General features: G+C 57.8%; 12 protein-coding genes across 12 annotated transcripts; 4 read left to right on the plus strand and 8 right to left on the minus strand.

Annotated features, from left to right (window-relative positions):
• Positions 1-215: 215 nt before the first annotated feature.
• BKCO1_100091 (uncharacterized protein) lies at positions 216-1,504 on the minus strand (the record flags this gene model as incomplete). Its single annotated transcript, XM_020270114.1, has 2 exons — positions 216-844; positions 901-1,504. The coding sequence occupies 2 exons, from the start codon at positions 1,502-1,504 to the stop codon at positions 216-218; spliced, it is 1,233 nt and encodes a 410-aa protein (XP_020135311.1).
• Positions 1,505-2,097: 593 nt separating this feature from the next.
• BKCO1_100092 (cytochrome p450 protein) lies at positions 2,098-2,436 on the plus strand (the record flags this gene model as incomplete). The annotated part of the gene is made up of 1 exon (XM_020270115.1): positions 2,098-2,436. The coding sequence occupies one exon, from the start codon at positions 2,098-2,100 to the stop codon at positions 2,434-2,436; it is 339 nt and encodes a 112-aa protein (XP_020135308.1).
• A 153-nt stretch (positions 2,437-2,589) lies between these two features.
• Positions 2,590-4,253, minus strand: BKCO1_100093 (mfs git1p-like glycerophosphoinositol permease; the record flags this gene model as incomplete). The annotated part of the gene is made up of 4 exons (XM_020270116.1): positions 2,590-2,710; positions 2,769-3,616; positions 3,673-4,023; positions 4,074-4,253. The coding sequence occupies 4 exons, from the start codon at positions 4,251-4,253 to the stop codon at positions 2,590-2,592; spliced, it is 1,500 nt and encodes a 499-aa protein (XP_020135309.1).
• Positions 4,254-4,790: 537 nt separating this feature from the next.
• On the minus strand, positions 4,791-6,060 carry BKCO1_100094 (uncharacterized protein; the record flags this gene model as incomplete). The annotated part of the gene is made up of 3 exons (XM_020270117.1): positions 4,791-4,962; positions 5,028-5,597; positions 5,732-6,060. The coding sequence occupies 3 exons, from the start codon at positions 6,058-6,060 to the stop codon at positions 4,791-4,793; spliced, it is 1,071 nt and encodes a 356-aa protein (XP_020135522.1).
• Positions 6,061-7,195: 1,135 nt separating this feature from the next.
• Positions 7,196-8,983, minus strand: BKCO1_100095 (mfs transporter; the record flags this gene model as incomplete). The annotated part of the gene is made up of 7 exons (XM_020270118.1): positions 7,196-7,361; positions 7,415-7,680; positions 7,740-7,926; positions 7,976-8,191; positions 8,241-8,664; positions 8,729-8,756; positions 8,810-8,983. 7 exons carry the CDS (start codon positions 8,981-8,983, stop codon positions 7,196-7,198), a joined length of 1,461 nt encoding a protein of 486 aa, XP_020135366.1.
• Positions 8,984-9,241: 258 nt separating this feature from the next.
• BKCO1_100096 (c6 transcription factor) lies at positions 9,242-12,093 on the plus strand (the record flags this gene model as incomplete). The annotated part of the gene is made up of 8 exons (XM_020270119.1): positions 9,242-9,672; positions 9,740-9,858; positions 10,001-10,159; positions 10,212-10,747; positions 10,804-10,928; positions 10,978-11,135; positions 11,192-11,560; positions 11,627-12,093. The coding sequence occupies 8 exons, from the start codon at positions 9,242-9,244 to the stop codon at positions 12,091-12,093; spliced, it is 2,364 nt and encodes a 787-aa protein (XP_020135312.1).
• A 354-nt stretch (positions 12,094-12,447) lies between these two features.
• BKCO1_100097 (general substrate transporter) lies at positions 12,448-14,433 on the minus strand (the record flags this gene model as incomplete). The annotated part of the gene is made up of 7 exons (XM_020270120.1): positions 12,448-12,826; positions 12,922-13,172; positions 13,261-13,872; positions 13,924-14,088; positions 14,138-14,237; positions 14,294-14,333; positions 14,385-14,433. 7 exons carry the CDS (start codon positions 14,431-14,433, stop codon positions 12,448-12,450), a joined length of 1,596 nt encoding a protein of 531 aa, XP_020135313.1.
• A 640-nt stretch (positions 14,434-15,073) lies between these two features.
• BKCO1_100098 (f-box domain protein) lies at positions 15,074-15,981 on the plus strand (the record flags this gene model as incomplete). Its single annotated transcript, XM_020270121.1, has 2 exons — positions 15,074-15,837; positions 15,924-15,981. The coding sequence occupies 2 exons, from the start codon at positions 15,074-15,076 to the stop codon at positions 15,979-15,981; spliced, it is 822 nt and encodes a 273-aa protein (XP_020135368.1).
• Positions 15,982-16,119: 138 nt separating this feature from the next.
• Positions 16,120-17,050, minus strand: BKCO1_100099 (s-adenosyl-l-methionine-dependent methyltransferase; the record flags this gene model as incomplete). The annotated part of the gene is made up of 2 exons (XM_020270122.1): positions 16,120-16,668; positions 16,736-17,050. The coding sequence occupies 2 exons, from the start codon at positions 17,048-17,050 to the stop codon at positions 16,120-16,122; spliced, it is 864 nt and encodes a 287-aa protein (XP_020135369.1).
• Positions 17,051-18,688: 1,638 nt separating this feature from the next.
• Positions 18,689-21,289, minus strand: BKCO1_1000100 (glycoside hydrolase family 3 protein; the record flags this gene model as incomplete). Its single annotated transcript, XM_020269461.1, has 5 exons — positions 18,689-20,161; positions 20,248-20,735; positions 20,783-20,807; positions 20,869-20,943; positions 20,996-21,289. 5 exons carry the CDS (start codon positions 21,287-21,289, stop codon positions 18,689-18,691), a joined length of 2,355 nt encoding a protein of 784 aa, XP_020135371.1.
• A 727-nt stretch (positions 21,290-22,016) lies between these two features.
• On the plus strand, positions 22,017-24,079 carry BKCO1_1000101 (mfs sugar transporter; the record flags this gene model as incomplete). Its single annotated transcript, XM_020269462.1, has 11 exons — positions 22,017-22,063; positions 22,142-22,170; positions 22,232-22,558; positions 22,614-22,719; positions 22,770-22,991; positions 23,047-23,133; positions 23,190-23,299; positions 23,360-23,406; positions 23,459-23,590; positions 23,653-23,820; positions 23,876-24,079. 11 exons carry the CDS (start codon positions 22,017-22,019, stop codon positions 24,077-24,079), a joined length of 1,479 nt encoding a protein of 492 aa, XP_020135370.1.
• A 162-nt stretch (positions 24,080-24,241) lies between these two features.
• Positions 24,242-26,325, minus strand: BKCO1_1000102 (tachykinin family protein; the record flags this gene model as incomplete). The annotated part of the gene is made up of 4 exons (XM_020269463.1): positions 24,242-25,178; positions 25,268-25,646; positions 25,720-26,160; positions 26,226-26,325. 4 exons carry the CDS (start codon positions 26,323-26,325, stop codon positions 24,242-24,244), a joined length of 1,857 nt encoding a protein of 618 aa, XP_020135316.1.
• Between the last annotated feature and the right edge of the window lie 346 nt (positions 26,326-26,671).

The following is a 26,671-nucleotide window of genomic DNA, read 5'->3' on the forward strand; positions in this document are numbered from 1 at the left end:
CACTTATGGAATAGCCCAACGGCAAATGTCGAGAGCTGACTCAGCTGTTGGATCCGACGTGCCCGACGACACCAGCGCGGTGCCAGCCCCGGTCCTGTCTGCAATGCGCCCTCCGACTAGAGCACAGCTGAACCGTGGATGGTTCAAGCCAGTCTGGCCCCGCCGACCTTACTCCTAATAATCACTGAAACCCCAAGAACGCCGACCATGAACACCTAGCGCAAAGGAATCCGTTCCCGCTCGAGCCGCCGAGCTTCTTCGCTCTTTCCCCGTTCCATGGCCTCCTTTTTCATCCGGTCCATGACCGTGTCCAAGTTCTGCAATTCCTTCATGACCTCGTTCTCCGTAGCCTTATCGGGCTGGCCGTTGAGAATGTCCCAAATTTCCCACTTGCGCTCCTCTTTCGCCGAGTACTTTTCGTACTCAATTTGAGAGCCGAAGCAGATGCCGTAGCCATCGCAGTAGCAGGTGTGCGGCGACGGGCAAAACTGGTACTGCCTGGTGAAGATGTAGTGCCAGGTGTACTCCATGATGCGTCCCGCATACTGGTCTTCCAGGCTCGTCTTCATCAACCAGGTCCGATAGTGCTCGTACATTTCCTTCGGATTTGCCCGGATCCGCTCCCGGGACACTCCGAACTGCGCGCAACAAGGCGCGCTCAGGACGCCCGGCACGCGGTGCATCTCGCCCATGCCGCCCAGGCCCGGAGGGTGGAGCTCTCTCCAGATCTGCGGAGTGTAGTACTTCTCCTCCATGCGGAGATGTTCGTCGAAATCAACCTCTGGCCGGTCCAGGTGCAACCAGTCCGGACATCCAGGTTTGGAGTCGCACCTAAAGGGCATGTCTTCAGAGCTGTTAGCAACCACAGGGGACGCGTTTGAGAGACCGAGATCAACATACATCCCGTCCGCCAGATGCGCTCCATGCGGAGCATCTTTAGCATCTCAGCCGAGTCCTGGCCCAGGATCAACAAATTGTGCCATCCGACCTTGTGGGCGTGGAAGAACAGGACGACGTCGGGCAGGTCGTCGTAGTGGTCGATCACGTAGGTCAGGTAGGCCATGCTCTCGCGGCCCTTGTTCTTGGGCACGTGGAAGTCGGCCCACGGATCATCCATGACGTAAACGGCCGTCTGCAGGTCGGGCATCTCCTCACGGACGCCGTCGATCCACGATACATCCTCATCTCTCATGCGGGGCACGACGAGCACACGCGAGTAGTTGCCGTCGGGCTTCGGGATGCCGGGGCGGAAGGGATCTTCGTCCGGAGTCAGCGCGCGCAGTGGAGTTGCGGCGGAGCTGGCGGGGCCAGCAAACGGCCTCGCAGGGTTGAGCCCGCCATCGTCCAGGTATGCCGTCTGGTCGTAGGGCGCGGTGGTCGGCGGCGGACGCGGGCGGGACGAGCGGAGGTGCGGCAGTGCGGGCTGCCAGGCAAGGTAGTAGAAGGCCAGGCAAAGGGCGAGCAGCGAGATTGCAGTCAGGGTTGATCGTCGGGCGAGAGGCATCGCGGGTCGGGAGGGAGACCGGGCGAACTCATGTGAAGCTGGGGGTGTTGGGGACACCAATTGCGCCGGTGGGGGAAGGTAAGGGAAGAGCGTGTCGGGTGCGAAGGGCGGGCGGGCTGCGGGAGCGAGGAGTTAGGCTGATGAGCTGGAGGCCAGATGGGCCGCATGCAGATCGGCTGGGTGGCCGTACAGGCATCGATCCCTGGCGCGCGCAATAACGCTCGTATCCAGCCTCGCACGCTAGGTACAAAAGCCACGATGCCATGACTGGCGGCGGATGCGTGCCGTTTTCTCGCGCCGCACACAGGCGTTGCGCCGCCCAGGCACGCGCGAGACCTGGCGCCGGGGTCTGGGGGCCTGCGAGCAAAGCTTGGCCTGCAGTCAGCCTGCGTTACAATGCGACGATCTGCTGTTTCGCAACCCTCACAGGCACGTGATGTGACGTCACCCCGCGATCACGGCTCCCCAAAGCAGCGGCTGCCACGAATCTTATTATTTAGCTGCCACCCGCCCCGCTCCGCCTGCAACCACCTTGACATTCCAGGCCAGCCACACACCCCTGCATCTGAAACCACTAGTCCACCGCCGCAACCATGTCGAGCTTCACTAGCTTCTCCTCCGCGAGCTTCTCGTACAGCTCAAACATCAACGGCCAGCGCAGCGGCCAGGCGTATCGCAGGGAAGCCCACAGCACGCCTGAAGGCACCTCCACCAGAACCACCACTCAGAACCTCGGCGAGCCTACCATCCAAGAAACTCGCCACTACGACGCAAACGGTCGCGAACTGCTCGGCAGCGGCCAGGCCGCAAACAGGCCCGCGATCCAGCAGTCTGGCGGCGGACGTGTTGAAGAGATCGAGGATTCCGATGCCGATCGCGCATACCGGGCAAAGATGGAGGACGAGTACGCCAAGAGGGAGGGTGGCGCGTAAAGATACTGGCGAGTAAGTCGACGGCAAGCCGGCCTTTGTCTGGTCAGTCGCTCTTTGTTAATGATTCACGACAATATCCATTCAATCAAGAATTCATGACATCCTCTACGCCTAGCAGCATGCATGCTCGTATTGTCTTCGTGATGACCGTCATCATTCTGTTTCTTGGGCCTTCTCCAGCATTTTGCCGTCCCACCCATTCTCTCGCAGATACAACTCGAAAGCCTTGTCTTCAGCCAGGAGATCTGCTTCAGTCATGTCCTCGATCAAGAACCTGCATTCCAAGTCAGTCGACGGCCGAAACCGAACGCAAATGAAACGCAAAAACTCACCAATACACCACCATTCCGATGGCACCAAAAATCGCAGCGAAGAAAAAGGTCCAGCGCTGACCAAGATTCTCTTTGATGGGCGTAAACACTTCTGTGCCCACGGCCGCGCCAGCCTTGCCAAGAGCTGCTGAGATGGCGTAGCAGACGCCACGAATGGCTGTAGGGTACGACTCCGTCGACACCAAACCGAGTGTCGCACCGGGACCCATGTGGCCCAGGCTCTGCATTAGCCCATACATGACAACGAACGCGGGGATAACCTTCGAGATCTCCGCGAATGAGCAGCCGACGATCAGTCCGATGAGCAGGTAGCCGCCAAAGCCGAGGATGCCCGTCCAGCGGCGGCCGAGGCGGTTGACAAGGAAGATGCCGACGAAGACACCTGGAAGCGTCATCAAGGCGAGGATCAGCTGCCAAAGGGCTACGGTCTGCAGCGCCTTGCCGGGAACGAGAGAGTTGATGATGGTGCTGCTCATGATGCTGTTGGGGAAGTTTACAAAGTCGTAGATGAAGAAGGCCCCGCCAGTGCCTGCGAGCCGAAGCCAATACCTCTTGAGGATGAGGCGCAAAGGAATCGAAACCGTCTTGGTCGATTTGAAATTGGAACGACGGAAGAGTTTGGAATCTTCCATGCGCAGGCGGAAGAGGAAAACGAGAAACGGCAGGAGGATCGAGATGGTGTTGACCGAGATGTACGCCGTCGTGAGGTCGTTGTTGGACCCTATCAGCGTCATCAGGTACACAAAGATGCATACCGGGCCTCCCCAGCAAGTGATGAAGGTGGTCGCGCAGACGAAGATGGGGCCGCGCTTTGCTGGGTTGTAATCTTCCATGCCTTCACAAGCAGCCTTTGCCACGCTGTATCAGTACCAAATCGCCTTGGCAGGGTTGGTGGTTGACTTACAGTAGCTCCCGCAGGGAACTCGCCTCCAACTCCAACGCCAGCGATGCCCCGGGCTATCGTAAGGTACCAAAGCATGTTATCCACGCCAAGATGTTGGACCTTCAACGCCAACGTCGCCATCAAACTCCCAACGACGACCAAGGACGAGGTAAAGACCATACCGGCCTTTCTGGACCAGCCATCCGTGATGAATCCTAACAGGATGATGCCCAGGATTTGTCCTACAATGAGAGAGTCCGAAATTCGCGTTTGATCTGCCGCAGTGTACGCTGAGCCGTACATGTGCTTGAGGATGACATTGACGTTGCTGGCGATCTGTTGCTGGTAGCCGTCGGAGAAGTTCGCTGCTGTCTTGGTAGAGTCAGCTTAATGCTTTGGAGTTGGCAGGGCGCAAAGCTTACGCAGCCGGCTACTGCGAAGAAGGTTGTTGTGCGTGCACTTTTCCTCGCGACGCTAGCATCTTCAAGAGAGGGGCTATTTGGGTCGTCAACACCCGCCACTGTGCCTGAGATTTGCGCCTTCTCGTCGAGCTCTGCCGATGTAGGGTCACGGTTCTCCGAAACAGCAATGTGCGGTTGCATCTTGAAGCTGGAATCTCACGCTCTCCCTTGTCTTTCCCGCTCCCTCGCGCAAGGCATTATATACTCGGAGGAACCCCCGCTTCAATGTCACCTCTCTCGCTAATACAACATCAAAAATCTCTACTACTGAGCAATTTCGGCAGCATTTTGTGGATCGGTGGGCCCCTAAGCTTGCGCGGTCCGACCTTGCCGCTGATAAGATGTGCCCAATGCGGTACCATCCTCCGCAAATGCACGGCTTTCTCCTCGGGAGGGCCACGGAGAACGGCGAAAATCTGGTGAAGTTGATATGCGTTTGTATTTGCTTTCGCGTGGACGGGTCGGACCACTCGAGCCCCCTGGACGCCGGGCGGGTAGGGCGCAAAGCTTGTCGATGCTTGGCCCCCTGCTCTCTCGGCAAGGACGGCACAACACAACAAGCTAGACTGGAAAGCGGCGTCAGTCAGCAATTCGTTGCCGCCGCGTGTGTAGAGACAACAGGTCGTTCCACTTCAAAGTTCGGGATGATAGCACGATGGGCACAATCTTCTCATCTCGCTAGGCTAGGCAAGGCCCTGAAGCATCAAGGCCGCTTTCATCTCTGACGCAAAGGTGCGAGAAGTTGATGTTTTCAAGTCCTACGATCTCTTTCTCAAAACCCTTTCCTTCCGCATCTCGTTGCTTTCCCCAGTCAATGAGGAGAAGCATAACATCCCTCCCCTCAACGACCCTACTAAACAAACAACGGAGAAGAGAATAAACAACAAAAGAAAAAAAAAATCCCAACCCACCTACACCTTCCCAAAAACATCCTCATCCCTCACATCCAACACAATCATATGCCCCGGCGCATGCCCCAACACCGTCCCCTCCAGCCCCGCCCTCACCACCGCCTCCTGCGGCGTGACGCCGCACCCCCAAAACACGGGCACGTTCTCCTCGTCGCCCTCGACCAGCGGGCTCACGCCGTCGGCCATGACGGGCGGCTCGCCCCAGTCGGGCGCGTTGACGTCGGCGCCGTCGCGCAGCAGCTCGCGCGCCGCGTCCCACCCCCACGCCACGGGCTCGCCGTGCGCCGCGACGAAGGGGCGCGTCGCGGCGCGCACGGCCGCCACCGCCCGCCGCGGGTACGGCCGCATGCTGACGACGTGCGTGGCGCCGGTGAAGACGCCCGCCGGGCTGAGCGGCAGCCGCGTGCGGTACATGGGCACGACGCGGTTGAGCTGCGTGTGTCGCGGGGTGAGGCCTTGGCGTGCGAGGGCCGCTTCGAAGCTGTAGGAGCAGCCGATCAGGAAGGCGACGTGGTCGGAGGCGTCCCAGTGCGCGGAGACGTCGGCGATGTGGGAGGCGGTGAGGGTGCCGTTGCTAGGGGGTGGAGGGGTTAGCGGTTGGATGAGGTGAAGGAGAAGGAGAAGGAGAAGGAAGAGGTGCAAGGAAGAGGTGTAAGGAAGAAGGGAGGAGGGCGTCAAAGTGAGTCAAGGCATAGGTACAGTGCTTACTTGTACACCATATATCGCGGCGCGTCCGTCCGGATGTCGATCCCCTTGGCTACGGCGTCGTCGGCCACGCCGTCCATCCAAGACTTCAGCGCCGAGTAGCTGCCCACGCTCGCCGATTCGGCGAGCAGCGGGCACGGCACCGGGTTGCGCTTGCAGAGCAGCCGGAAATCGGCGGCGTAGCGCGAGGGCAGCACGATCAGGTTCGCTTGGAGGTAGTCCGGCGCGAGGCCCGACGTCGAGAGGATGGCGTTGGCACGCGCGGCGACACGCGCCGAGTGACCCGTTGGGTAGGCCGACGCGTCTGCGGGAGGGGTAGGAAGAGAGCCCATGGTGGTGGTTATGGGTGTAGCGTTTTCGGGCCCGATGATAGCGATGGTTCCACTTAGCTATGAGGTTTTTGTTAAATGCTCCAGGTTGGAAGTAATATGAACTGTTGGAAACATCTAAACTAGCCTTGCCACAGCTACTCTGGGAGAGGCGATGGTCCAGTGAGGGGTGGAGGTGGAGCCCCGACCCCGGCCAACTGCATGCCTATCGGCTGGGTGATACGATCTGATAAGCACCTTCGGCAAGCCATGCCGAGCCGCCGGGCATTGAAAAAGAGTGCAGGAACACGCGCATGGGGGACATGACCAATAAGCTGTTAGAGTAGGATGATCCTGGTCGTAGGATCAACGGCGGGGTAAGTTTGTGGTTGAGATGGCGGGGTTGCTGCACGGTTATGCCGAGCTGGCTGCTTTCGTCTTCTTTGGCAATGGGCATCCAATTGGCTGCACACTAGCCTTCTTGCCTCCTCAAGTCATTTCAAAGCTCCTCAAAATGTAGCTCTGCACTTGAGATCCAAGCATCTCAGCTGGCTGGAGAATGTTCACATAAAACAACAGGCGACATTCCAAATGCAAACAGCCAATGTGAAATTAGTGGTCAGGTCACAAGTTTCTTCCAATACATCTGTCCGAGGTATCAAAATAGGGACTTCAAGGGTTTGATGCTTTCAGGACCGGAGAGGTCCTCTTGGAAGACATGGCCAACGGCAAAGCGCGAGTCAAGAAAGGCTGGACCAGGATCAAGGACTCATGCAAGCAAGCACTGGCTCCACTCCGTCCTTGAAGATGAACAAGGGTCTGCAAATCATGCTCCTGATCCAATCATCCGGTACATCCATCAAGGCCCAGCAAAATACTCAAGTTGCGACTCTCAACATCTCACCTCGCCTTGACCCTTACAGATTTGTAAGCATTTGCTTACGTCCAATGCAAACTCAAAACCAGTACGCGAGGGTCATGACGAACATGGCTCAGCCGATTCAGAGAGCGTATCGAAGGAGTGACAACGTCTGAGAAGTGTCTAAACATAGTGTGAGCGCGAATGAGAGTACCATTTCCTGGAGAAAGGTTGGGTTCTAGTCATTATCAATTCTTTGAATCTATCAAAATCATTACAAGCCATTAAAGCCAAAAGTTGCTACAGATGGTACTCAAAGTCAAGAGCACGATCTCCTGTTGTAACCGTCCGAGTGTCTTCAAGCTCTCCGCTGGCGATTCTCTTCTTTTCGTTGTTGCATTTTCTGATATAGAGATACTTGCCGATAATGAGGAGTTGGCTCACACATAGTGCGCCCAAGGAGAATCTATAAAGCTGGATCAGCGGAGAAGTGCCAACTGTTGGGCATGTCAGACTCACCCGTTGCCCAATTTGTAGGGAGCTTTCCTGTAAATTTGACCAGCAACAACACCAGCAGTATTTCCGATGGTCTGTTGGAAACCAATGGCAGTTGCACGGCGGTAGTGGGGTGCTACGTTGACGTTCAGCCAAGTGAGGTTCAAGCCAGGACCGTTGTAGACTGCGACTGCACAGAGAAAGGTTGCGAAGAACTTCACACCCTCAGGCGTATCTGTGAGGAGAAGAATGTATCCCACAATGCCAAAAATGTTCGCAAAGAAAACAAACTGAGAACGATTAGCTCAGGATATCACCCGACGGGTAGCCCTTCTTGAGGGACACTCACTGGGCCACGAATGCGCAGTTTGTCTGAAACGAAGGCGAAGCTCAGGAAAGCGATGCCGCCGAATATGTAGACAGGAATAGTCAGGTATTGAGACTGGAGGGTGTTGTAGCCCATTCCCTGGATGATAGACGGAAGGAAGGTGCTGAAGCCATATAGCAGGATATCTTGACAGAACTGAATAGCACCGCTGCGAGGACCGTCAGCATCAGCGATTATGTCGAGGGTACCAGACGTACCTGAGATAGACTTTAGGATCTTTCAGAGCAAGCTTGACTTCGTTCCAGTCAAACTCCTCACTTCCCATGTATGCCTGACGTTGGATGGCGCGGACACGCATCATCTCCTTCTCCTCGGCATTGAGGAAGTAAGCGTTTGAGGGGTCATTTGGGAGACCAAACCAGACAGCGATAGCCACGAGAATGCTGAATATGCCTTCGATGATGTAGACCCACCTAGTTGCCATTAGCATGAAAGCAGTTGGGAAAATGAGGACGTGTATACCTCCAGCCTGCAAAGTTCCCAACACCATCCATGTGGAGAATGGCGTATGCCAGCAGCCCACCAAAGGCCCCAGAGATTGCTGTACAAACAAAGAGGTAGGAAACGCGCTTGGCCTGCTCCTCACGGCGATAGACCATGGTCAAGTAGAGGTTGAGGCCGGGGAAGAGGCCACCCTCGCAGGCTCCAAGAATGAGTCTCGTGGCGTAAAGGCCGCCGATGTTTTGGATGAAGCCGGAGAAGATGGTGACGAGGGACCAGACGATGCAGAGACTGGTCATGAGAAGACGCGGGGTCAATTTCTTGAGTAGCACAGCCCATGGGGTTTCGAACGCGACGTATGTGGCGTAGAAGATGGAAACTGCGGTTGAGAACTCCTGGGCGCTCGCACCAATGGCTTCAGGCATTCCTGCTGTCTTGACATTGCCTGTTACAACGTCAGCGAACCGCCAATTGGAGAGGCTCGGAAAGAAGGCAGAATTGGAGCATACCGATGTTGGAACGGTCGAGGAAGCATGACTGCGCGGTATGAGTACTAGAGTTTCTTCACAGTGGTAGACGGGGCAACTCACCAGATACACCAGCATGATGACCGGGGTAAAGGCAGCATCGAGCTTTGCCAGCAGCTTCGTCTCCTTTGCAGGATCGATGTACGGCTGAGAGTCCCCCGGCTCTGCATCTTGGGGGCCCTGCTTGGCATCGTAGACGGGCGACTTGGACTCCGGGTCTTGTGCAGGCGACTCCATGATGGCGGCTGTCGATAAAGTTGCGGCCGGACAACGGGCTGGGAGCGGAGTAGCGGCCGTCTTTAACAGCAGCAGGGTTGCAGGGGTGGCAAGCGGCTATCGCTGGTACGTATGGCGGTCACACATTGAAACGGGGAACTGATAGATCGGGATGAGCATCCGTGACAGTCAGGCCGGCGCGATAAGCCGCCGCTTGGCTGTGCCGACGTCAGCGCAAGAGCGGACAGCCTGAGCCATCTGGGAGGCATTGCGACAGGCATGTGTGGCGCGAGCTCGACGCTACGTCAGGACGCAGCTGGAGCGAGACGGGTGAGCATGGCTGAGGAGGGGAAAGCGTGGGCTGGCGGATGCGAGGTGTGGACGGCGGCGGGTGGAGCGCAGCACAAGCGATCGGCCTGCGTCGGCCTGAGCCAGGCATCGACCCAGGCATCGACCCAGGCAGGCGCGACCACCACCGCTGCCCTCTCCCCGCTGATCGGGCCCGGCTTCCACAGCCCCTTCAGCTGTCGGCGACTTGAGCCTCTTGCTGCCCTGACCTCGTCTAGCATCCGCCCAGTCACGCAGTCCCCGCCGTCGGACCCACCTACACCATCGCCACTGCCCATCATGCCTTCTGCAAAGCACCGCTCCAAAACCCGGGACCGCCAGACTCCGACGGCCACTGATCCTTACCGGAGAACTTCGCTGGCGTGAGCTTTCAGCCGCTCTCTCTGTGCTCTCGTCAACTCTCTTACCATTTTGTTCCGCAGATGCAAGCGCTGCAGGGGCCGGAAAACGAAATGCAGCGGCGAGTTCCCGCGGTGCCGAACATGCACCAACACCAACAACGAATGCGTCTACTTGGAACAAGAGCGCAAAATCCCCGTCCCCGAATTGTACGCTTCTCACCACCTTATCCCCACTTCGCCCCGCGCTTATTCTTGCAGCTACCTCCGTGACTTGGAGGCTCGCTTGAAGGCTTACGAGTGCAAGTCGCCTTTCTGTACTCTCGCATAACTGAGCTCACTGGACCCACAGCCGGCAACCCGCCCTCAAACTCGCCTACCGCTCCCTCGACAGCCTCAGTGCCGGCCTCTTCCACCATTGCAGACGACGCTGTGACGGATGGCTTTGATGACAACAATCCTCTCACTGATGGCATGACCCATCTTGTCATCACCCCTTCCGGCCAGAGGCGTAACCATCCTCCTTCCCCTACCGCCTTATTGATCACTGACAAGATTTCTAGACTACCTCGGAAACTCATCGTCAACCAGCTTCGGCCTTAGACTTCGTAGTTTCTTCGAAACCTTCCGGCGCTTTGACCAGGACTTGTCAATTGAAGTCCAGTATCCCACATACAATCCAGCAGCTTGGCCAAAGAGACGACCTTCTGTAGCCGAAGTCCCAAAGCTGCCTCCGCGCGACTTTGCTAAAAGGTTGTATCATGCGCAGTACACATACATTGGCACAATCTTTTCGTTCGTTGAACCACGTGTCTTCGACCAGAGACTCGACAAGGTCTACATGGGAACCCCAGATCTGTCCGACCGGGAGGCGTGTCTTGAATACTGCCAAGTCTTGGTCATTCTCGCCTATGGCCAGCTTTACAGTGTGAACCAATGGGATGGACACGATGGCCCACCCGGATTCGACTACTTCATGCAGGCCCTGCACTTCTTGCCTGACACCCACGATGAAGGATCAGTCTTATTCGTCGAGGTCCTCTCTTTGGTCGGCTATTTCATGCAGAATCTCAATCGTCGCGACGCTGCGTTCCTTTACGTAGGGCCGACTTCATCGCCTGCTCATGAGAGTACTGCGCTAACCGACGCCACCAGATCGGCCTCGCCCTCAGGATGGCGATTTCACTTGGCCTCCATCAGGAGATAGTCGACCCAGAGATGGACGAGGGGACAAGAGAACACCGGCGTCGGCTGTGGTGGTCCGTCTACTCCATGGACAGGTGAGTCACCAAGCCTCAACCGTTCCGAACTCGCCGCTGATCAGGCCAGAATACTGTGCGCCAAGTCTGGAAATCCAATTACCATCCTTGACGAGGATATCGGCGTTCTACCTCCGTCAAGGCTACCGCACGAGCCCGAGATCAGTTCTGCAACTGTACTGTTCCACTACACCGAACTATCGCGAATCCTCGGCAAAATCATGAAAGGTGAGGACCATGTCAATCCACCTCAGCAAATGGTTTAGATAAGCTAAACCTCTCAGGCATCTACCGAAAAAGCCCGAAGACAGGCTCAAGCCTTGTCACCTCTGTCTACAACATCATGACCGACTTGAACAACTGGCGACGTGATCTACCAAAGCCGCTCCACTTTGATGCATCCCGCCTCGACCGTGATATCTCGCGCGAATCTGTTTCAACATTTTTACATTACTATCAATGCATCAATATGACGGCTCGTCCTCTTCTCTTCCGCGTCGTGCAACGACGGCTCGCAAACCTTGCTACAGAGAAGGAAAAGGATTGGCGCAGCGGTCTTTCTACTACAACCATCGCAGTGATCGAGGCGTGTGTAGCAGCAGCTCGTGATAGCACAACGATGATGCACGCTGCCGCCAAACAGAACCTTGTTGGTACGTAACCCCTCCATCTTACCAAAATCCAATTATCCCGCGGAGCCCTCGCTGACCCTCCGTAAGCCACCTATGGTTTCATGGATGGCGAGCACATCTTCAGCGCCGCGATAGTATTAGTGATGGCCAACCTCGCCTTCCCACACAACGACTGTGACCACGTTGCCATGGAGAAGGCCCTCGATGTCCTTCACGGCATGGCTGAGAAAGGCAACGGTCACATACGGGCGAGGCACGAGCTGCTTATCAGACTGCGCGGTATGACTGCAGTGGACCCTGGTGCATCAGTGCCGGCCGTTGCAAGCCCGTCTACAGCACCACCGGCGCTGGTCTTGCCAGTTGAAAGCGAAGGCGAGCTACCGCCAGAGGCAACGATGCAGCCATTATTCGATATCGACGCAGCACTGCCCGGGATGCAATATACCGGCGATGTGAATCTGTGGGAGGAGGGATATGGCGACTGGGGGCCAGCTGTAGATTTTGACTGGGGAGCTTGGACGGAAGCAGCACAGGGACGGGAAGGTGAGCGGTGACGAAGTCTAGCTGTGAAACGCATGCACTTTAAGGTACATTTTCATCCATATATCCAATATGTAACAGCAGTAGGCCTTGGGCGAACCATGCAAGGAGATGCAGGTGTTGAAGGGCTCAAGGCCCGCATCTACGTCTAGGCACTTGCTTTCAATACCCACGAAGAGAGGAAGTGTTGTCCCAAGATCTGTGATGACAATAAAGCCCATCAATTTGCGTCCCTATCTATGCCACAACGAATGTTTCCTATTTACAATTTCGACCTCACTACAATTCCAGATTAACTAGGTGATGGTGAGGGGCCGGTGGGACATCAGCGCTGCCCAACCCGACGCCCCTCTCCTCTCCGCTCGTCCTCAAGCCTTCACCTCATCTCTCGCCACATCATCCGCTGGCGCCGCCGCCGCCCCCATCTCCTCCTCCTCCTCCACCACCATCTTAGCCTCGGGACTCTTAACATCACCGCCACCGAAGCCGCCCTCGATGCCAGCCTCCTCCCTGCCGGTCCGCCTGTGCACGGTGCGGCCGCCCTTGGCGCCCCACACGCCGCCGGTGACGCCGCCGTTGACGAAGAGGTAGTCGAGGTCCTCGAGCTCGAGGCCGTTGGTCTCGGGGAAGAAGCAGTAGACGATGGGGACCCAGAGGGCGCAGAAGACGGCGAAGATGACGAAGGTGCGCCACTGGATGTTTTGCGTGGCGATGGGGGTGATTTGGACGACGGCGAAGACGCACATCCTGTGCGTGAGAGAGAAAGAAGACGTTAGTCATGCAAGGTAAAAGTGGGGAGGAGATAGGTGATGATCGCGGGAATGGGGAGTGTTGTTACTTACCAGTTTATGAAGGAGCCGAGAGCCTGGCCTTTGGAGCGGATGCGCGTGGTCGTCACCTCCGAAGGGTAAAACCAGGGGATGGGCAGCCAGCCGATGCCGAGGAAGATTTGGAACAGGAAGACCATGGCGGTGGCGCCGTAGGCCGCGGGTCGCGTGCCCGTCGACAGCAGGATGCTGGCGAGCGAGAAGCAGAGACACAGCCCCGCGGCGCTGAACATGAGGAGAGCGCGGCGGCCGAATCTGTCGACAGTCTTTATTTTACGACTGTAGGTTAGTACCTTTTTTTTTACGTACAGCTGGACTGGGGAGGGGGGAGAAAGGGAAGCAGGAAAGACGCACCCAAAGCGGGATGAAGCTGCCGACGAGGTACGTCAGCGACGTACAGCCTCCAAGGATAAGCGACATAGTCCGCGTCATGCCCATGTTCTGTTCGTAGACCGTCGGCGCCCAGTAGTTGATAAAATTAGATCCAGTCCATTGTTGCATGACGTTGACTGCCAGGCACAGGCATATACGCCGGAAATTACCAAGCGGTCCACCTGTGATTAGTTCCTTATACTGGAACGGCCCACCGCGTGTCTCCTTCTCAATGGACGTCTGGATCGTGCGCACCGTCTCGACGACTTCGGGGTCATCAACGGCCGCATCATCAAGCCGCGAGAGCACGTCGGCTGCTTCTCTCGTGCGGTCTTTCTCGATCAGAAAACGGGGCGTCTCTGGGAGGGGCAGCATTTGTAGAACCAGACAGATGGCGAAGAAGCCTTGGAAGGCGATTGGAAACCGCCACTGGACGGGACCGGAGACATAGGACAGGGCAAAATCCACCCAGTAGGCGATACAGAGGCCGACGATGGTGACGGTGCCTTGGGCACTAAGGAGTTGGCCTCGATTCGCTGGCTTGGCGAGCTCGGACTGGTAGGCTGGGATGTTGGAGCTGTTGAAGCCGTTGCCCTGGTTCATAACCATCAGTGGATGCCCGAGATATGGATGATGTCTTCTTACGATTCCGGTTACGATGCGTCCGACCAGCAGCTGGGCGATGGTTGTTGATGAGGCGAGGATGATGGTCCCTATAATCATAGTGCTTCCGCCAGCAATGATCATGTTCTTTCTGCCGTAGTTCTCGGCAAAGAAGAAGGACAGTAGCGAGCCAAAGGCGCATCCAATCTAGACTCGTTAGCCTCGGCGATTGTCCATTGGCTGGCGGGCATCTTACGTCGTATATGGAGACGATGAGGCCTTGCATATTCGCGTCTGGGTTGTTGAAGTCGTTTCCGAACCGATTGTTCGCCCCGATGATGCCGCTCATGACACCCCTGGACAGCAGAAGTCAGTAGATTGGTAGTCGTGTGCAGCGACCAGAGTTACTCACTGATCGTAGCCCAGGAGGAGGAAGCCTTGGCAAGAGGCGGCTTGTCGGAAGCTTAGCATGTCTATGTGCAAAGGAATTTGCGGATACATACCCGTGATGGCCCAGTTCAGCCAACGGCCTCTCGAATTTGCCCCAAACATGATGGCTTCAGACGACGGAGTGAAAGACGCAGGAAGCGGGAGGGATAGCATTAAGGAAAAGGGATCCAGGTCGAGAGAACAACCCACCGAGGCGGCCGGGGAAGCGCTTGCCGCAGCGCAACGCCGCCCGGCATCCGCAAAGCTTACTCCCCATGTCTTCTCCGCAAAAAGACTGGGGCGAATGTCTGGGGACGGGTGAGACGGACTCGGTTGATTGACTACACCGAACCTTGGCGCTTAGGAGATCATCCCCCGAAGCGGCGAGCTGGCGGCATCAATCCCCCGAGGACCGAGCTGTCCGAGCAAGTGCAGGGACCGCCGTATTTTGAGCTGCAACGCGGTGTTGAGAGTCGCAGGGTGGGAGAGTGACGTCATCAGAAGCTGCGTGGATGGAATCGGCTTTCGGAGCGGCGGCGATGGATTCATCTGCATCCACTTCCCCAAAGATGGTCATCGGCCACAGGAGGAACTGGCCGGTTCTGTGCAGGAACAATGGACGCGTGGCCGTGGCAGCTTCCCTCTTCTTCAGGTGGCACGGCGCAGGGGCCACCAGTCAGGCCAGGCCAGGCAACAGCAGCCTGCACGGCCCCGCATCGCGACACACAACCCTCTGCTCGAACACGCTCCGTCACACAGCACCATGACTAAGATGGATGATGTCCTGAATACCCCGGAGCTGCTCGAGCTCGTCTTATCCAAGCTTCCCATGAGAGACCTCCTACTGGCCCAACGCGTCTGCAAGGGCTTCAATACCGCCATCGCCAGCTCGCCCACCCTCCAGCAAGCCCTGTTCTTTCGCCCGCTTCCCGCAACCGCCGCCCCGCCGCCTTCGTCAGCCTCGGTGAAGCTGCTCCACTCTCCAGACGATACCCCCACCACCGAAGCGTGGGAGCGGAACCCCCTCCTCGCCTTAGCCTTTTGGCCTTGGTTTGACCGTAGCACGCCAAGATCAAGATTCTCCGCGCCCTTCTGGGACCCCGAGACCTTCGAGACCTTACCGCTGGCCGCTGAGACGACACGCTTTGCCTTTCTGCGCTCTGAGGCCTCCTGGCGGCGCATGCTAGTCACCCAGCCCCCCGTCGCCGAACTCAATCTGATGCTTGTAACCCATGCCATGGGTGGTGATGACCTGGACTACGCGAGCATTTCCCCGGGAAACGGCGTCAGGATGGGTCTTCTATACGATGTTACCTGCCAAGAGTTGTTAGGCTCACGTTCCCGCTCCATGCGAAGTTTCCGTGTACAGTGGCACGGCGCAGACAGGAAAATCGTGCTGAGTGTTCGCCGCACTCTCCATTGTTATGTGAAGAACTACAACAACCCTCTCTGGAATATATACTACAGCGGAGCCTGTGAAGGGACGAGCTTTGAGTGGCGGCGAGACATTGAGCTAGGTACACCGGGGTAAGCTACCCCTCTCCCAGCATATGCCTACTTCAGCAACAGATCTGACATGGCCCTGGGAATCATGGATGCTGATGTCAGACTAGGGCATCCTCAGTCCCTGACGACATCCTCCTGGCGGGAGACTACGAGGTTGAGGATTAACCACGCCGAGAGCACTTCTCTGGACCAACAGAAAAGGAACACCAAAAACCAAAACCGCATTCCTTCACACCAGATCATACAGGCAAATTGCAACGTCTTTATTCCTTCCAGCTCGTAATACCTTCGCAATCCATTACCCTAATTCTTCTCCAAAGGTTTCTTCGCTGTGATGATCCAAGCCTTCCACTCCAGCGAAAACTCGCCCTCTCCAAACTGCTCCTGCAACGCCTTCTCCATTGCTGGATCCAACAGCGACGTGTACTTGTCCCTCTCCTCCTCGGTCCAGAATTTCTCCGCGATAGACCTGCACATTATGCCGTATAGGTCGCAGAATTCGCGCGCATTGGCATGCTTCGTCCGGTTCTCAAAACGCTCCACGCGTAAGCCCTCGAAGCCGGCTTCGCCGACGCCGCGCTCGAAAAAGGACCGTTCCTCCCACGGGTCGTCTGTCGTGGAGAAAGCCTTGCAGAACTCCTTCCACGTCGGGAATTTTGGGCCGTTTAGCGATAGCACTGCCGCCTCAACGGGCGGGTACCAGCCTACGAACTCCCACACGGTGAATCCACACGTGCCGCCGGGTCGGAGGATGCGGTGCCACTCGCGCAGGACCTGGCCCGGGTCGGGCAGGCCGACGAAGCCGAAGTTGGTGAGGACGTGGGTGAAGGTGTTGGAGGGGATGTCCATTTTCTGCCCGACAATTTCTTCAGTCAGCAATCTGCAGAGGGGAAGAAGGGAGGCGGCGAGGAAAACGTACCTGCGCGTCGATGATCTTAGCGGTCGCGCCCTTCCAGCCGCTCTCCTTGATCCGGCTCTGCACCGTGTCAACCATGCCCTGAGAGACGTCACTGCACGTGTGGTTGATGCGCTCCCTGGCGTGCTCTGGAAGCGTGTCGTACAGGTGCACCGTCAGGATGCCCGTACCGCACGCGTTGTCGAGCGTGACAAGCTCATCGCTGCCGGACAGGCTCTCATCCAGCCCGGCTTGCTTGATGAGCGGGAGCGCGAAGGCGCCCGTTATGACCTCTCCCGGCTTGTACTTCTTCGCGACGTTAGGGTCTTTCCAGTCCATTGTGGCTGTTTCGACTTTGTCGGTGAGTTTGTGGATATGGAAATTGGTTCGAAGGGTCTCAAAAGGTATGGTTTTCTGAAGGTAAGCTGTTGATGGTGATGATGACGATGCTCCATGGCCTCACCCATCTTGCCCTTTTATGTATGGAGAGTTGGCCCTTCTCGGTCACTTTGGCAAGCCACGGCTGACACGGAGGATTCTCCCGTGGACCTCTCTTTAGCCGGCAGCTAACAGTTGATCAAGACATGTGGGGTGGCGCGCAGTGTTCGGCCACACAGGCGCTCCGCAAAGTCTCCGGCTGATGTGGTTTATGTCTCCGGCCGTCACGTGACCGAACAATTTCCCAATACCGTTAGTTCCGGCTGAACTTTAGTAGCAGGATCGAGATTCAACAGCAAGTTGTGAGGTCGGAGGTCACGGGACTGATTCTGCCAATCCGGACTACCTACGTTCTGGGCCTTGCGGTCTTGGAATCCTCATAAGCCGGACGTGAGTACCGAGATTGTCGTAGTTCCCGCCGCTTGGGCAATATCTCACAGAGGTTTAAGTCATGGATCAAAGCAGGTAAATTGAGACCCGCTCGTAGACTTCGCTCCAGGTGATCCATCTTGGATTGTATGCCATCACTTGCATCCTCGAGTATCTCGAGGATTCGCGAGTCCGACAGCCTCACGGTTGGGACTGTCAGGATTTGACTTGGAAGCCACGCGCAAGCTCAAATCCTGACGGTCCCAAATTGGTCCCAGAACCCTCCATAATCCTCGGAATTCTGGAGGATTCGCGGACCCGACAGCCTCACGGCTCGGACCGTCAGGATTGGAGCTTCTTGGTTTCCGTGTCGAATCCTGACGGTCCCAAACTGGTCCCAGAGCTCTCTATAATCCTCGAAATTCTCAAGCATCTTTAGTGTTTTGACCGGAGAACATGTTGCTAAATTCTCGGAAATCTCGAGCATTCCCCTCTGCCCCTAGCTAACATCAGACCAACGCGCTAGCAAGCTTAGTGAGACAGGCCCTTCCTTGCTCATGGCTACTTGGATTTGTGAAATGCTCGAAAATATCGAGAATTAAAGCAAACACCATGCCGGAATGTGTGGTCCGTGCACTGGGACTAGTAGGTTGGGTCCGTCAGGATTTGACTTGGAAACCCTGCGCAAGCTCGAATCCTGACGGTCCCCGACCAAACCATGACGGTCCCAATCTGGTCCCGAAACGGCTCCGCAGGCACGAAAAGATCGACGAACGCGAATATCTCAAGCAAGAACGTCTTGCACAGAATCGCCTCGCAGATATCAACACTTCTCCCCATCCTTTAAGAAAGAGGTGGGAACACTCCAGTGGACTTGAGCAAACGAATCCGTGCTCACTGATGACGGGTAATCTATGCACCAGGACTTCGAAATCTGCGAGGATTCGAGTAAGTTGGACTATCTTCCAGAACCATATCCACATCTACATTTTCTATGTAATCACCAGATGGAGTGACCAGGGAGAGAGAGAGAGAGAGAGAGAGAGCATGTGTAACCCGTGTAAAGCGTCCAACAAGCACAGAATCTCTGAAAATGTCTGTAAAATATTTACAAAAACACGAAGCGTGAAGTGAAAAAAATAAGACATTATTACACTTCCGCCCCCCTCCTCAGACTACCGTCAAGGTAGCATTCCCCCTCAGATCCGCGCTCGAGCTGCCCACGTAGATGGCAAACTCGCCGGGCTCGACGACGTACTTCATGCGAATGTCCCACACGCCGAGCTTGCTCACGTCGACGTCAATGGCCACGTCAACGGACTCGCCGGCCTTGACGAGCACCTTCTTGAAGCCCCTCAGCTGCATGTTGGGCACGGCGACGCTGGCAATCAGGTCGCTGACGTACAGCTGGACGACCTCCTGGCCGTCGCGGGTCGAGTTGTTGGTGAGGCGGACGGAGGCGGTGACGACGTCGGCGGGGCCGGCCGTGGGGCGCGACAGCGAGACGTTGGAGTAGGCAAAGTCGGCGTAGCTCTTGCCGTGGCCGAAGGGGTACAGCGGCTGCGGGGTGCTGAGGACGTACTGGTGGCCGAAGAGCAGGGTGCCGTTGTCGTAGGCGGCGCCGGCGTCGACGCTGCGGCCCGAGTTGAGGTAGTCGTAGAAGACGGGCGTGGTGCCCACGTCGTGCGGGATGCCGACGGCGAGCTTGCCGCTGGGGTTGTGCGCGCCGAACAGCACGTCGGCCAGCGCCGCGCCGCCCTGCTCCGACGGGTAGAACTGCTGCACCACGGCCGCCGCCGCGCCCGAGATCCACGGCTCCGTCACCGGCTTGCCGCTCTGGAAGACGACGACCGTGGGGCGCCCCGTGGCGACGACGGCCCGCACGAGCGCGTTTTGCGCGCCCACCAGCCGCAGCGAGTGCACGTCGACGTGCTCGCCCGTCGTGGCGTTGAGCCCCTGCCACAGCTCCGTCTGGTCGCGCGACCACGTGCCCACCACCACGACGGCCACGTCGGCCGCCTCGGCCGCGGCCACGGCCTCGGCGAAGCCCGACTCGTCGTTGGACCAGCGCTCCGCGCCGAGCGCGTACGTCACGGTGCCGCCGCTCGACGCCGCCTTGATGCCGGCCAGGGGCGTGACGCCGCGGTACTGCGAGTCCTGCACGACGTAGTCGCCGTAGTTCATGAAGTCGGCCATGGGCCCGATGACGGCGATGTTGGCCGCCGGGTCGAGCGGCAGCACGCTCTCCTTGTTCTCCAGCAGCACGATCGACTCGGCGTCGAGCTTGCGCGCGAGCGCCACCGACTGCGCCGTGTGGATGTGCAGCGCCGTCTCGTTGGCCGCGACGGCGCGGTACGGGTTCTCGAAGATGCCCAGCACGAACTTGGTCCGCAGCGTGCGCGCCACGGCCGTGTCGACCGTGTCCATGTCCAGCCTGCCCGACGCGACCAGGTCGATGATGGTCTCGAAGTTGTACGAGCCGCCGCCCATCTCGACGTCGTTGCCCGCCGGCAGCGCGTACATGGTGACGGCTTCCTTGTCCATGGGATCCGCTTTGCACATCTTGAAGTTCTTGCACAGCCGGTCGGTCCCGCCGGCGTCGGAGCTCACATAGTACTCGTATCCCCATTCTTCGCGGAGGATCTGCACGCCGTCATGTCAGCAGCCCTTTCTCTCTCTCTCTCTCTCTCTCTCTCTCTCTCTCTCTCTCCCCTACGCGACGAACTTACCTCGGTGAGGGTGTGGTAGTCGGCGACGGCCGGGACGCCGTCCCAAGAATGGTAGGCCGACATGACACTCGTGGCGCCGGCATCGATGATGGCGCGGTGGAAGGGCGGCAGCCAGGTGGTGCGCAGCTCACGCTCGCCGCCGTGCACCGGCCCGGTGTTGAGGCCCTGCTCCGGGTTGCTGAAGCCGGCAAAGTGCTTGACCATGGCGCTGACGTTGCGCGCCTCGAGCCCGCGCACGTACGCGTAGCCCATCTCGCCCGCCAGGTACGGGTCCTCGCCGTACGTCTCCTCGACCCGCCCGAAGCGCAGCTCGCGCGCCAGGTCCACCACCGGCGCGAAGATCTGGTTGATGCCCAGCGCCAGCGCCTCCTGCGCGATCACGTCGGCCATGTCACGGACGAGATCCGGGTTGAAGGAGCATGCGTGCGCGATGGGGCTGTTGAAGATGGTTGAGTTGAAGTAAGAGACTGTGGCGGGCAACCCCCCCCCTGATTAGGTCCATGTCACCAGCAAATGCGATGGATAAGAGCCTCACCTCCATGGATGCCCTCGTTTTGCAACTGTCACGCTCGTGTTAGCTACAAGGATGACACGGCGGCATGCTCTGGTGGATCGACTTACAAGCGCCGGAATGCCCAGGGTAGTGTTGTGCAGGAGGTAGTCCTGCGCAATCTTGCCGGCCTCCGCAATCGTTTGCTACGCGGCTTGTCAGAAAGGAAATCAAATATTGCAGGCGCGTGGGTCTGACTTGAGGAATCGGGTAGCCTGTCCAGATCTGGCCTGCCCGCCACTCCATGTTCCACACCAGACCGCTGGCGTTGAACTCGCCGGTGGTCTGGTTGATGAAGTTGGTAATGTCGCCCTGGATCAGCTGCGCCACCTTTTCCTGGACCGTCATGCGCGACAGCAGATCCTGGACGCGGTCCTCGACGGGCGCCGAGGGATTCTTGTACAGGGGCGCCGTGCCATTGGCGGTGACATTCTGGGCGGCGGCGCCGGCAATGACGGCCGCGGCCACAACGGCTGCCGAGCTCGAGACCATGGTCGTGGTCTGACAATCCAAGGGAAGCGAGGTCACCGAACGCGGGTGGGATCGGTTTCTCTCTCCGGCGAACAAGAAGGGCTCCCTCTTCGATCACTCACTCTCCGGCGGCGCCGCGCAGCTTTTTAAATAACTTCACGGCCGTGCCTGGCAGGCTACCCGGTGCCTGCCCAAGCTAGCTTGCGGCTCGGCAAGCTCGTGTTCTCGGATCTCAGTCCCTGGAAGACGGCGGGAATTAGGGCAGCAGGGAGGGATGCCGGGTGGAGTTTAGGCAGAATTGCCCCGCAGTCACGTCGCTTCGACCACAAGAGCCTCGCTGTCCCAATTTACGAGCAGCCCCGGTCGGATGACCGCGAGCCCGGACTGCGGCAAACTCTGAAGTGACCGGGGGTTTGAAACAGGGCGGGCCCCCCATTGGCGGAATATATGACGCACGGGCCGCCAAGGTGGTGTCTGGGGAGAGCTTGGCTGCCGAGTGCGGGGGAATTGTGTGCGAGTAGGCGGCGAGTGGAAGGAATGCCATGGGATGACATGGCACCATGGCTGCGATCTGCCCATGGGTGCTGGTCGCTCCGCGTCCAACTAGGCATGGTAGAGCACCTAGAACGAGCCACCGCCGGGTAATCAGGTGTAACGCGAGTCTGCGAGAAGCGTTATTACCTGGCCGCTGCCCTCTCCTTCTCCGGCGGGAGCATTGCCCAAAGCCACTGCTGAAGAATCCGCCAACATGGGCCTCTGGTTCAACATCTCGCTGGCTGTGTTCGCGGCCACAGGGTGAGTCTCCCGAGCCTCCCGAGCCTCCCGGGAGTGGGTCCGGACCGGACCGCAGCAATTCGCTCATCTCTCTCTCAGATCTTTCCTGTTTGGCTACGACTCTGGTGGTAAGCAGCTGGTTCCACCACCCAAAACTGCTGATTCTCAGACGGACTGACGGCCTTGCAGTCATGACCGACGTCATCCAGTCTCCGCATTTCCTTAATTTTTTCGACACAACAAAAACCTCCCCGATCATAGGCGCAATCAATTCCACTTTTTCCGGTGGGGCTGTCTTTGGCAGTTTGACGGGCGGTCTGACCATGGACCGCTTTGGCCGGAAGGGGACCATCATCATTGGGGCAACGGTTGCCTGCATCGGCGCCATTCTCCAGAGCGCTGCTATGCATCTGGCCATGATGCTGGTTGGCCGTATCCTGGCCGGGTGGGCCGTTGGCATCCTCTCCATGAGTGTACCCGTCTACCAGAGCGAGTGCGCGCATCCCGCAAAGAGAGGCAGGTTTCACGTTGAGAGTGCAATATGGGAATCTCGGTCCTGACATCCCTGCAGGTTTGATCGTCGGCATTGCGCAGCAAATGATCGGCGTTGGGTTTATCGTCTCCACCTGGGTCGGCTACGGAAGCCACCATGTTCCCAGCACCAGCTCGTTCTCTTGGTAAGTCATGTCGACACAGGCTGTTCCCAGAGGCTGACAGATTGGTGCAGGAGATTCCCCCTTGCCTTTCAGGCCATCCCCTGCGTGCTCCTGATGTGCGGCATGCCCTTCTTCCCCGAGTCGCCCCGCCATCTGCTGGAGACGGACCGCGATGAGGAGGCAATGCGTGTCCTCCGGAAGCTCCATTACAATGGCGAGAACGAGGAGTGGATCAATCGCGAGTTCCATGAGATCAAAACCACCATCCTCGCTGAAAAGGCTATCACCGCACCGTTAGTAAACGTCCCTGAATGCTGCAGGTTCCACTTACTGACCAGCCCGTTACAGCGGCTGGCGCGTCATGTTCACCGTCAAGCAATGGAGGATCCGTCTCATGCACGCCACAGCCGTGCAAGTCTTCACCCAAATGACCGGGTACGTTGTATCAACCGAGCATGTCCAGCTGAAAGATGGGCTAACGCGCGAAAAAGTATCAACGTCATCAACTACTATCAGACCATCATGTACGAGAACCTTGGCATCGAGGGATCCCGCAACTTGCTGGTCACCGGCATCTACAACTGCGTCGGTCCGCTCTGCAGTATGTGCCGTTCCGCCTTGAATGTCGTGGCAAACATCCTGATCCTGACCGTTTTCACAGATCTCGTCTTCATCACATTCTTCTTGGACCGCTTTGGAAGGAAGAAGGTACGCCGATAAAGCCTTGGTGCACGGCCGTTAGCTAACCCTTACTCCCAAGCCGTTGATCTTCGGAAGCGCAGCAATTACCTTGGCGCTCATCTGCGAGGCGATCCTCAACGCAAAAAACCCCAATGCAAGAAGCGAAGGACTATCGATCGGCGGTGTCTTTTTCATCTTCTTGGTCACCTGCGTAGGTCTCGCCTATCCCGACGAGGCTTCAAACTCGATTAATAACGTCGTTGTCCGGAACAGATCTTCAGTTTCTCCTTCGGCCCCATCAGTTGGACGTATGCCTCCGAGATCATGCCTATGCAAATCAGAGCACGCGGCAGCGCCTTTGCGACCGGCATTGGAAACTGGCTGGTCTCGACAATTTGGAGCCAGGTCTCTCCAATCGGTCTCGGAGCCATTGGCTGGAAAGTAAGCAGCACCGAGTGAAATCTCCTAAGAGGTCGTATGTGCTGATGACATATAGTTCTACTTCGTCTTCATCGCCTGGAATATCGTGGTTACCTTGCCTTGCATCATCATTTTCTTCAAGGAGACTAAGCAGCTTTCCCTCGAGGAGATTGATCTCTTGTTTGGTGAGCGTGCGCTGGGTCAACTGCCCGATAACATCCATGACGTCAAGGTAGACCCGAGCGCTCAGGAAATCATCCATCACGAAACCAAGCAGTAGCAAGATTTTGTGAGGTTTTTTTTTTGGCGTCTGTAAAATTGAGTGCTAGAATGACGCGCACGTCCATCAGACACTGTCCGAGCAGGATATGGCCCCCCCCAGTAATAGATATCAGAGATTACATGGCCGTTGCGGCGATGATAATGATAATGAGCCATCCAATTACTCAGCCGAACCTCTTCTGTTCTCCCCGGAATAGCCCATAGCATCGGTGGGTATTGTAAGTTGGAGCTCTGGGCCCTGCCCCTGTGTGCGGTCTCCAAAACCAGCCATCTCAATCTCTGGCCTCTGTGTGGGGAGTTGTCCCTGGATCTGAATGACTTTCCGTAGGACATCTAGCACGTGTGCTGGAGAGTATGGGGACTGGCATGCAAGCACAATTGTGCTTCTGAGGCCGAGAGATATGAGGTATCTCCGCGCAGTCTCAAGCCCAGGACAGAGTTTGGCCCTGACGTCTCGTTCCGTGACTTGGGATGCCAAGGGATTTGCAGCGGCGCCTCCCACAACAGTCATCCATAGTAAGACTCGAGTCATTGAAGGTCCCCAACAATGATTAGGATCGGGATGCGTCTTCTCAATCGTTGCTTTGAGACGCTCCGGCACAGACAGTAGGCGCGACGGGATCAAGGTATCGCTGGCAAGTATGGCAGCAACCGAGAAGGGGACCATGTGGAAGAAGGCGTTGGCGTAGATATGAGATAGGATGCGAAGGGACTCGTAATACCAGTCGCCAAAGACGGGGCTCTCAGGATCCTCTGCTGATGGCTTCGATAGAATGCGGTTCATGAGAAAAGAGCGCGCTTGGACGGACTGTGCATCATGTCTGGCGGAGCCTTCTCCGCCAGACACAGTTTCCTCGGTGTTGTTGGGTGACAGGATTAGGTCAACGGCCTCCCGAAGATCCTCTAGAAGCTCTGCTGTGTACTTTGAGCATCGATAGTCCTTGACAAGCGAGGCCCAGATCCTATCTGGGAGATGTATTGCCTTGTCGGCCTCTTGCTCGTCCGGGGGCACGCTGAGGTCGTAAGTAGCGGGTTTCCAATCCAGAAATATCTGCGCAGGCTGCTGTTCTGTGTGGATGCATGCTTGATACACCACGCTGGGATGTGTTAGTCGAATGCTCTGCCTCGAAAGAGGTCTGATATGAGAGGAGGAAGCTAGCGGGATGGATGTAGAGAGCGGACATACTGCACTATGGCATTGCAGAGCCAACGCGATGCCGGCGAGTCATTGTAGAGGCGTTGAAAGCCGCCTCTCAACTGCACAATCCTCTCCAAACCTTTCTTGTGGACTTCCAGCACGGCGAAATTGCCATGAATGACCTCACTGTGCAGGACTCTGGTTAGAATCATAATGGTCTCGTCGTTCAGCTGGATGCTTGGATTGCTCAGGCTGTGGTTCAGCAACCGGACGGCCTCCAGCTTCACAGCAGCAGTGGTGGCGCTCTCGCGGGGGAGGCCTCTGAGGACGTCAAGGCGTGCAGATGCCATGCACATGCCGGCCAGGAAGATGTTGCTATTCTCAATTGGTGCAACGCGGTAAATGGTTGATGCAAAGTACTCGACGCCTGCGGGCTTGTCAGGTGTGCCGATGGCGGATTTTCGCCGACGCAGCGTAACGTAGCATTCACGGGGACTCACAGAACTGCTGCAGCTCACGAACATGCTGCTTGGGAGCGGCGAAACCCGGCAGCTGGCCGAGGGGGTCCAGGTGCGAGGCCAGGCGGTCGAGCAGCGAGATTGCCAGGTGGTTGCCGTCTTCGGCGGGCGGCTCGGCGGCGTGGCGGGCAGCGAGCGGCGCGGGCACGAGGGCGTCGTCATGGTGGTGAGCCGGGGCGTTCGAGTGGCGGCAGAGGTGCACGAGGGCGATGGGGTCTTCGGCGGACGTCTTCTTGCGGGCAGCGTGATCGTACATGACATGCGAGCGGACGGTCTTGCGCACGCGGGCATCCCGGAACTGGCTGGGATCGGTCGAGTTGAGCCAGCGCAGGCCCGGCTGGGCAGGCGGCGGACGCGGCTTGCGCTTCCTCTTGCGCGGCGGCTTGTTGGTGGAGGAGGCATTGCCGTGTGCATCGGGGCTGGCTGCAGGGGGTGGTCAGTGGTCGTCAGTGGTGGAGCTTGCGGAGCTGGGTGGCGGCACGACATACTGGAAGAACGAGCCACGGTCGGAGTTTGGGCTGCAGCCGGCAGGGCACGCTCAGGGTCCTCCGCATCCATCTTCGCATCGTCCCGCGACACACAAGGCATGTAAGCGGCGGGACTGCGCGGTCTGCATCGCGGCGACAGGACTTCAGCAGCGCTAGGGTGCTGGAGCTGGCCTGGGCCGCGGCTCACGCAACCCTCCGCTGTCTCGGCGGCGCTGATTAAGCTGCGGCAAGATGGTGCCAGTGTGCCAGGAGGCGGGCTAGGTGGATGGCGGCTGCAAGTGCGCCTCTAAAACGCCCTTATGCCCTCGCGCCTTCGCCCTGCGCGTCACGTGGTCGGAGCGCTGGGCCTCCCCGGCTGCTGCGCTCGGGCGCTGCCTGTGCCTGCCTGTGCCTGCCTGCTGAGTGCCTGCTGAGTGCCTGCTGCCACACTGCGCCCTGCCACCCTG

The sequence above is a fragment of the Diplodia corticola genome, assembly GCF_001883845.1.
Source record: "Diplodia corticola strain CBS 112549 chromosome Unknown scaffold1, whole genome shotgun sequence".
Classification (NCBI taxonomy): Eukaryota; Fungi; Ascomycota; class Dothideomycetes; order Botryosphaeriales; family Botryosphaeriaceae; genus Diplodia; species Diplodia corticola.